The following is a 9741-nucleotide window of genomic DNA, read 5'->3' as shown; positions in this document are numbered from 1 at the left end:
AAAACCGAGCTCGTGAACTGTTTGATTCATTTGCAGCCCCATAAGCAAGGCAACCAATAAGGGCTTGGTTTAGGGTGATGGAAACTAGGATAAGGTCAAGGTTCAATTCTTTGTAGTCCTAATAAGAGGCTAAATATACTTCTTAGTCCTAAGTTCCTAACATCACCTACACGTGGTGCGATTTTAATTTCCATCCCGACGTAGACGGGATAAATTTCCTCACAAATTGTAGTGTGGTGTGACGGGTACCAACTACCATACCCGCGCCCCCATCTTGTGCACCAGAAAAATAGACAAGCAAAGCGGGCCCAACAGAGACAGCCCGCCATTGCCTTGAAATCCTCCACCCACCACTATTTCCCAGACAAAAACACATGAATCTGAAAATCACACCCGCCAAAAAATACTCCATTTTTAATAGTCCTCTCTCATCCGGGTCTTGGGCTGAAGCAGAACCGACCACGTAATTGGATCTCTCTCTCTCTCTCTCTCTCTCTCTCTCTCTCTCTCCTTTGTATGTTTGCAGATTCTCTCCCAGTCCCTGAAATTGGAACTCTTATTTACTGTTTACAGCACATGCTCTGTTCAATTTGTTTTTAATTAAGGGGGTGTTTACAGATTTGTTAGTACTTTGTTCATCGATGGAGATACCAAACAAGAATGCGAGAGAGGAGATTCTGGATGGCTTCTCTCCCTTTTCTTCCTCGTCTACTCCACCGCTTTGGAAGTCTCGCAAGAGATCAGGTAGCTTGGCTTAGACAGTAGTAACCCACCACCATTTCTCAAGGCTCCCCTCATACTTTCCTACTTCAGTTAGACTTATATTTGTTTCTTTTTTTCTTGTACTTGTTCAAATTCGAGGAGTTTGTTGCATGCCCACCTCCTTCATTTATCTTTTCTTTCCATTTCTCACTCAAATTATTTCATAATTCATGATTTGCTCCAGTTATGGCCGTTCCTTTCTATCCCTGTGCAATTTGCTATGTTTTGTTTTGCTTTAGAAAATACAGCACTATTTGGAAGCAGAGCCAACCTTGAGCTAAAGCTCGAGGTGCGGCCTTTTTAGGCCCTCGAAAATTTACGAATTTTAGGGGCTTCCTGTTTTGCTACCCGTTAATCATCGTTTAGGGACATCTTCAATCTTCGTTTAGGCCTCCGAAAAGTCAGTGCCGGCCCTGGATGATCGACACCTTTTCTAATATGTAGAATTAATGCCTTCCCCTAAATGCCTTAATAATTTCTTGAGCAGATCACCGCTAAGAGAACACTTTAAAGTTTAACTGGGGCCACAACCTAAAAACTTAGCCCATAGTTTGTTTAGCTCTTTAATGTAGATGATTTCAGCAAATTAAACATTAGTTTCATTTTATATCCTCTGTTTCATATTTCTGTACTGTGGATGTGTCTACATTCTGGGTAGTTCGGATTTTCTAATTTTCGTAGCCTATGTTTGACTATGTGTTTATACAATAGGTGAATATGACTATGATCAGAATAATTTGCGCAGAACAAATTCCAGCTACGAATCGTAAAACCCACGTTGAGGAAAGTATGGAAGAGCACCAGATTCGGCTTACTTCATTCAACCACTGGACCAAGTGGTCTGAATTTAGGTTTTGAAAAATTGGTTGACTAGAATCTAAGAAGAACTTCTTCTTTTTTCTTTTTCTTTTTTTTGTCTTTTCGTAATGGTGTTAGGTAACTCTTTACCCATCAAATTGAGTTTGGATAGAAAAACTTTTTCTTTTGAAAAGTTACTTTGTATGGAATGGACACAAACAATGATTGATCATCATAGTCTGTAGCTGTGTCTCTGTGTGTCCAACTACTGATAAAAGTGTTCCATGGAGTGTAAAACAAGATAGTTGAAGCAAGAATGCAGTTGAAAGAGAAAACTATCAACTCCCTTGAATACTACTACTACTATTCAGTATTTTCTTTGGGTGGATTGCCAGTTCTCACAAATTAGTCCATTGCAGAAATTAAGCAACTGTATACTTATGATCTCTTCGAAGGCCGAGATGGCAAAGTTTGGCCTTTCCAATCGCATCTTGGATTTCAAATTTGATTCCGAACGCGACAACCACATGAGTGATTAGATTAACTAGGCATTTCATTGTACATACCAAGAAGTCTTTTGATTGTTTTGCGTTTCAATCCTAGTTAATGAACCAATTTACCAAAGCACTTCCACGAATCTTGATTGTATTTCCTTCTGATCCTAGTTAATGAACCAACTTACCGAAGTAAAATTCCAAGAATCTTGCTACTTGGATGGAAGGTGATTAGTTTTAGGCAAGTAGTTGAAGGTGATAAGAGTTGAATAAGTGTTCCAACTCTTGATTATGTGAAACTGAAATGATAAAATCTCGATGACAGCTAGCATCCGGAATGTTGACAAGGTGACAGATGAATCCACTGTTAAGACACCTGAGAACCATGAAGAATCTCCCACTGAAGAGAAGAAACAGGATTCAGCGATGACACCTGAACCACAGGCAACTCCAACTGAAGAGGAGAAACAGGATTTAGAAATAGCTGCTATTCTGTCCGAACGACGGAAGGCTCTATTTGAACCGTTGGAATCCGTCAACAATGTAAATGGTAAACGGCCGTCGGCTGATAACTTACTTCCACCTCCAGATTTTGACTCTGCAAGCTATCCGCGAGGCTGGCTTATTGGAAAGAAGCGAAAGCTTGTAAATGTGGATGTTGTTGAGAGCATGCGGAGAATCGCTGTACAGGAAATGAATAGAAAGGTGCTTTTCCAATCACCTCATCTATCTAATGTATTTGGGGAGGGGGGGGGGGGGGAAATTGCCCCAAATATCTGGGTCATAATGCATTGGCAGCCGCACGATCATGTCTCTGTGTATTTCCAGAATCCAACCATATGATAAAAAAGATCCTAACCATATTGTGCAGCGGCTAATGCATGGGAAGAGGGAGACAGAATTCTTGGGTCTCAAGAGAGAGAGAGAGATGTACGCACAACAATAACGATTTGATTGTGGGTGCAGGACAGGGAGATTGATGGACTAAATGAACAATTGGAAGAAGATGCACGGTGCCTTGAACACCTGCAACTCCAGCTACTAGAAGAACGAAGCAAACGCACTGATGTAGAGAGAGAAAACGGAATGCTGCAAAACCAAATTGCTATGCTGATGAACATGTTACAGGAGAATGAAGCAATGGAGGATGAATAGGCCACGGAACGTTAATATTTCTCGCATCTTAACCTATTTTATGCTTTCATATTTCCACATACGATCGTAAAAATGTCCAGAGTTGTTTTTAACTACCTTCCAATATACTGGTTGCTTGTAATCAAGTTGTTTAAGATATTTTGTTTTGGTTGTTTTAGGCTTTTATGTCCGAATATTTCTTTTTTGATAGCTCTATATCCGGCCCAATGGACTAACTAATCTCACCATCCACTAGCGGGACACTCAACTAAAGACGGGACAAAGTCTTGTGAGTATGTATTAGTTCCAATGCAATAATTGATAGCACAAGGGTGAGAGTCAAAACTTCAGACCAAAAGCTTCCTAGACACTGATTACTAAGCGACTACCACCATCGTGCAAATGCCAATCCATGGAGGTCAAGTTTAGAAGTTGAGCAGGAAGTGCGAATGCCAATCCATGGAGGTCAAATTTAGAAGTTGAGCAGGAAGAAAAAAAGGCATCTCACATTTTTCCACCAGATGAGATAATCCCCCTTCTAGAGGCGGATACGAGAAGAGTAACTTTTGAGAGAGTGTAATCTGTTTTATTTTTCCAGTTTACCAAAAAAAAAATGTCCAAACTTTCTCCCCAATAGTCTCTGAGGCCTTTACTAGAATTTGTTCCTTACATCAAAGGGCCTTCAAAAGAAAAATCTCCTCCGGGCAACTTAGTAAAGTACCACAACAGAGATGTGTATTCACAATGAGTAATGTTTTAAAAGGACTACATTTGAATGAAAACCAGAAAGACCAGCTTCCAAAATAAAGCATGTCAGGATTCTTCATCAATGTCCATCTCTGAATCCCTAAACTTATCACAGAATTTAGCACAACTTGCAATGAAATGCTGTATTTACAATCCAGGAGAGAAGAGAACCTTTCGGACACGTGCTTTTCACATTTTTTTTCTTTTTCAGGTTAAAAAGAAAATCACTATCTGGCTTGATTGTCAAAATCTTCAGATATGTTAAACAAGAACCGCGGTAGAGACGCTATCCTTGGAAGATTAAGCAGCAGCTCCCCAACTGAGTCCTTCCTTGTCATGGCAGGACCCTGCTTGGAATCAGAGTTAGATTCACCATCTGGCATGACAAAATCCTCCCCAACCTTGTTTTTACCTGAGTGTGGTTCACCTGTTCTCTTGTCAACCATTACGCCAGTACTGCTATCACCTTTATTAACCTGCGAGTTTTGGGCTGTCATAGGATCCTTCTGAAGAAGGCAGCAGAGGGAATTGACTCTTGACATGATGCATTGCTCGTCAGAAGTTGAGGCATATTGAGAATCGCTGAATAAGAAGTGGCTAATCTCCTCCAGGATCTCCAGGCTTTCTCGCTCTTCTGCAGAAAGGGTGAAATTGTTGGATGTTCTCTGCTCTGAGATTCGATGTTCGATGTGGCTCACTAGGTCACTCATTGACATAGAGGAGTGGAGCCCAGGCACTTTTATTTGATCTTGATCAATAAGCCCCTTGAGTTCTTCGAATCTGCTGTTCCTGATTTCTTCGATAGCATGTGTGTCCATTACTGAATTCAAAGACCGACTTGGTTAGAGGCTTTGATGAAAAAACAAGGGGGTTAGAGACTTAGAGCAAGTACATGGAAGCTTCTTATTATATTCAAGGTGGTTTATAAAATACTAGTGATTACAGAACAAGCTTTCGCATAAGTAGCAGATTGCGGGAGCTTTAAAGCAATTACCAAAATATGAATGGATTAAAAACCATCTTCAATTGGATCAAGAACGCCTAGGTTTCTAACCAAATTCTATGAAGAATACCCCAGTTTCTGACCAATTTGATGGCTCTTTTTGCTAAAGTGTATGGCATGCAAGGAATAGGACCGGAGGGGGGTGGGGGGGGGGGGGGGGGGGGGGGTGTGGAGGGATGAGATATGTTGGAATCTGTCTAAATTAAGTCAGGAAATGAATGATGACCAAGGGCACTTTCTTTTTCAGATGATTCCATTCACCCAATATTATACTTCCAGATGACAATCGCCATGTAGTTAGTACCAGTGGCTTTTTCAGTGTTGGTGGTTGTCTACATGTTTAAGAGTTACAAGGCACAAGGAACTTATCTTACAAAATGGTTGGATCTCACAGATTTATCTAATTATACGCAGGCGTGGGGAAACAGTTATGAGTTTTGGTCCATCAGGTGACTACTTTGTCTTCCATCAACGGAGGGTTAAATGTAGGGTAAGTTAATGTCTGTTACGACTTAAGACATCAATGAAATGGCAAATGAAAGTCAGCTAAACAGTACTCAGGGGTTGTCACCAGATAATTAATAGCTAGTCTAATCCATAGACTAGTAGTCTAACCATATCTGATTATAGGAGAAAAAACAAAGCAAGGTAAAAAAAATTTATAAGTTCCAAACATAGGGGATAAGCAAAAACATACGAACATGCATTTAACAAAGATCACTACTGCATGATAGATTACTATATCACATTCACGAATGAGTTCAAACCTGAGCTAGGTGAAGGTGTTTCAAGGGGAAATCTTTCTGCAGGTCTACCGAGAAGATCTTGCCGGTCATCGGACAAGGGGGAAGACAGACCTCCAGATGGTGATGTAGCATCCCGCAAATCAAGATAATTCTGCCCCTCCTCACCATTCAAATCAATCCCATGGTTTGGTTCATCTGTGTCGTCAAACACAGAAACTCTTGGTTCAAAGTATGGTGATTCTAAAACTATTTCTCCTTGCTGACTCAGAAAGTTAAGGCGAGGATCACATTGCATAAGCTTTTCAAAATGCTTTCCTAACAATCCTTGAGGGCACTGCAGAAAATGACGCCTGTGGGAGCAAAAATAAGAATCCCAACTCAGTTTCCCAAATTACACTTCAGTCACAAAAGTCAAGTGCAGACAATATCTAGAAATGGTGATAAGAATGTCTGCACTGTCACATGGTACACTATGGCTAATGTATACAGTGTAAAGAAGCAGGGGAAAGGGGATCAAAATGTCCCATATTTCAACTGGCCTTCGGTTTAAAGAAAGATGGGCAGGGTGGAATCATATAGAAGCAGGGATGCAGAGAATAAATGATCCAATAAAATTCTAAAATTCACTTCAAGCATGAATAGAAGAAGCTCCTAATATTACCTATTTATCGTTGCCTGTCCACCAGTAAAATCTGATGTTGCTTGCCATAAGGTATGCTTTCTGGGTTGCGGATTGGTCTCCCTGAAGAACAGAGGTTGCCTAGCAAGCTGAACCAAGAGAAGAAAAACACCCCATTGTCACATCAGTTCAGGTCATAGTGCCAGCAGCAGTAGGAGAAGCAGCAGTACTACATTACTAACAAAAAAAAAGGCAGAACTAACAACATTCCAAAAGGGTCTAATTCAATAGAAAGAAGTAAATTACCACAACGTCCAAAGTCCCAGGTCCATCATCCGGGTAATTTGCCTTCAAAGCCACAATATCAGACCACTGAATTTCGATCTTATTCTTCAAACCGCCATCAAGGACTTCCCACACAAGCTTATGCTTTGCAAAGTAACACTTCCCAACCAAATCTCCTTCGTATCTTGATTTGTACTGCAATCCATTAAGATTACATTGAATATCACGTTGACAGCAAAGCGTCGATTACATTACAAATTTACAAGTAATTCAAAGTAATTGCAGTAGTACCTCCCAGGTCCCGATTCTGAGAAATGAAGCTGGGAAATTCGAAGCCTTGAGCTTATCAGAAGCAGTGGTACCCTTGTGCTCTTTCTTGGCATGAATTCCAACCTTAGAAGAATTTCCTTTCGCAAGCGTCATTTGGATCAAGTCCAAAAGTGATGGGGTTTTCTTGAGCCGCAAGCCCAACGGGCTAGGCTCATCCAGTGGATTGTATTGAGATGGTGGTATTGGGAAACTAACAGATCCCATATCACACTGCTGCAGCAGAAATAACCATTTGGTAAGTTAGGCTATGACTTATCATTACACAGCAACATATCTTCAATCATCATATAAACACAAGTTCAAAAAAAAACAAATCGAAGTATCGAAAATCAACTTGAGAATAAGATAGCTAGGGGAAATGGTTCATCTTCACTGTCCACTAAATATAATGAATCCCCTAAAGAGTCACAGACATTAGTGGCACTGTCAGCTGCATAGACCCAAAGGAGTTAGGTCTTTCCACCCTTGCTCAATTTTTTAGCCTAATTTGAGTAAAACGAGTAGAAGCTTCATTTGGCATAGAGCACTCCAATGGCCAAATTCGAATCTTAAGCATAAATTTGAGTAAAAGCTTCATTAATGGCATAGTTGTAAATTCGAGGAGGAGAAAATAGCATTCAAAAATTTGACTAGAGATTTTAGCCTCCCTTGATTTGGTTAAAATTTGAGTAAAACCCACTTTGATACAGGTTTGAGTCAACGGCTAGAGCGAGATTTTGGGGGTTTTACTCAGATTTTAGTTGTGAGTTTAAAGTTGAGTAAGGGCTCAAGATGGTCTAACACAAGTCATCCCATATCATCGCGGCACCATTTGTTTGTCTATTAAACGGTATTTCGAAACGAACCCCAAGGCTCAAGGGGTTGGCCTAGTGGTCAAGGCTCGGGACTTATTAGGAGTTTTCTCCCTCCTCGAAATCCATCAGGTGCTATAAACTCCATTGGCCCCCTTGCAAGTGGGCAGTGAGATTGGCCCCAAGATTAGTCGAGATGCGCGTAAGTTGGACACCTGAGTTGTCAGGAAAAAAAAAAAGTGTTTCCGAACGCAGAAAATAAGAACCGAGCCTAATGAAATCATTTCGCCAGAGTTTGGCTCAAAGACCATATCCCCACTCGAACCAAACAGAACCGATAGAAACTTTACTCACAAAACGAACTCAAGTATAAAACTTATTGCCACTCACAGTGATTTAAATAAATCCCGAACATAATCCTTAATCTATGATTATAAACAAACAAGACACATCATTTTATTTATTTAGAGAGAGAGAGAGAGGGGTCAGACCTGAAGAGAAGAAGAGAGCTTAGATCGCTTGTTGAGCGGGCCGTGTTGGTCTTCCAATGAATCCTCCACCTCCATCTTCACCGGAAACATTTTCCGGCCACCGGAACCCGATTCCGGCGAAGATTTTCCGGTATTCATCAACTGAACCATAGATCAACTGAAAAAATTACAACAAAGAATTAAAGTTTGTTAACCCTAACCGAGTCGACTCGGAGAATCTGAGCGAACAGAAATCCCTAGAACTTGCGTCTGTCTGTGTGCTCTGTTACCAGACAACTGATGGGTGCTTTCAAACCAGAACAAAGGGCAACTCGGTCATTTTACCCCACTGAACTGACGTCGGCAAATTTGGCGATATTCGGCGGAGATCGAGGTCACGTGGGGCACGTGAGCGCTGCGGATAAATTCGTGGGGCCCGCGGGTCGGGAAGCTTCCGGACGCCAGCGGCTGCGATTGGCTGGAGGTGACACCTGGTGACATCAAGCGGAGCGTGGGGACACGTCGGAAGCTGAATGGGGAACACGGGGCGGCTGTAGTGGGTAAAGTCCTGTGCTTTGGAGTTTGGATAATGCAGATCTTGTCGTCTTCTGACCGAACTTCGAAGCGCGCGTGGCCGATACGGATTCTTTTTGAAGCTTGAATGCCACGCATTTGAAAGCTCGAAAATTTATTCAATGTCCTAGGAGCACCGCTAAGTGATGCTTCAAACTTATCATCCATCACACATCTTTGTGGTTTTCTTTTTTCTTTTTTTCAATCGGAAATTTCCTTCTTTCTCACTATGGTGAATTTGTGATACATCTTTGCGGTTTTCACCACAAAATGTATAGAGTCTACATAAATATATGATAAGAAAGAATTTAAGACACCGTCACATAGTATCCCGGGGATATGGATTAATTACTCCTAAAGCTTTTGGAAATAGTTTTTTCTTTCCCTTTTTATTAGCGGTTTTCTAACCTCCGCTCATTAGGCAGAAAATAATATACATATAATTTCAAACAGTTTTGGATATCAATGCATATAGCTTACGGATATTAATACACTTTTGCAAATATCAATACACTTTTTTCGAATATCAATATACCTTTTATCTGTTATCCTACATTCTTTGGGTGGAGATTAGAATAATCCTTTGACTAGTTGTAGTAGGATCAAGCTTTTGTAAACGTAATTTGAGTATTTTTCTTTTTTGGAGGGATTACCCGTTTGAACTACCTCAACTATATTTTTTACCCGTCCAGACTAAACAGACCAACTTTTCACAAGTTTTTTTTTTTTTTTTTGTACCATCGTTGTTTTATCTTAATTTTTAGTATTAGAATTAGGTACAATAAAAAGTATTCTAAACCATACCATATTTCGACTTTTAAATACGTTGATTAAGTTGCAAAGCATGTAAAATGCTAATTTCAATTTCAGTAGTGGTACGTCATACTAGCATTTACCCGCCTGGACAGAAATGTCTTCTGGCCTCTCTACTAATCTACCAGTTTTTATGTAACTAAAGTAGTTGGTTTTTGAAGAGTATATTCAAACTC

General features: G+C 40.5%; 2 protein-coding genes across 4 annotated transcripts; one reads left to right on the top strand and one right to left on the bottom strand.

Annotated features, from left to right (window-relative positions):
• The first annotated feature begins 447 nt into the window (after nt 1–447).
• LOC131335308 (protein HEADING DATE REPRESSOR 1-like) lies at nt 448–3366 on the top strand. Of its 2 annotated transcripts, none has more exons than XM_058370617.1 (3): nt 448–744; nt 2380–2759; nt 3021–3366. In XM_058370617.1, exons 1-3 carry the CDS (start codon nt 642–644, stop codon nt 3207–3209), a joined length of 672 nt encoding a protein of 223 aa, XP_058226600.1. In that variant the 5' UTR covers nt 448–641; the 3' UTR covers nt 3210–3366. The 2 variants fall into 2 exon arrangements, with proteins under 2 accessions (XP_058226600.1, XP_058226601.1); XM_058370618.1 differs by having other exon boundaries at nt 503–744; nt 3026–3366.
• Nucleotides 3367–3897: 531 nt separating this feature from the next.
• Nucleotides 3898–8490, bottom strand: LOC131335307 (uncharacterized). 2 transcript variants are annotated; one of them, XM_058370615.1, is made up of 6 exons: nt 8201–8490; nt 6880–7131; nt 6610–6783; nt 6346–6452; nt 5706–6034; nt 3898–4755 (listed from the first exon to the last, which is right to left on the bottom strand). In XM_058370615.1, the coding sequence occupies exons 1-6, from the start codon at nt 8348–8350 to the stop codon at nt 4163–4165; spliced, it is 1605 nt and encodes a 534-aa protein (XP_058226598.1). In that variant the 5' UTR covers nt 8351–8490; the 3' UTR covers nt 3898–4162. The 2 variants fall into 2 exon arrangements, with proteins under 2 accessions (XP_058226598.1, XP_058226599.1); XM_058370616.1 differs by having other exon boundaries at nt 6880–7128.
• Between the last annotated feature and the right edge of the window lie 1251 nt (nt 8491–9741).

This window comes from Rhododendron vialii, chromosome 8a (assembly GCF_030253575.1).
Source record: "Rhododendron vialii isolate Sample 1 chromosome 8a, ASM3025357v1".
In the NCBI taxonomy this organism is placed as follows: Eukaryota; Viridiplantae; Streptophyta; class Magnoliopsida; order Ericales; family Ericaceae; genus Rhododendron; species Rhododendron vialii.
Note: the sequence above shows the minus strand (reverse complement) of the source record. Positions and strands in the feature narration are given on the sequence as shown.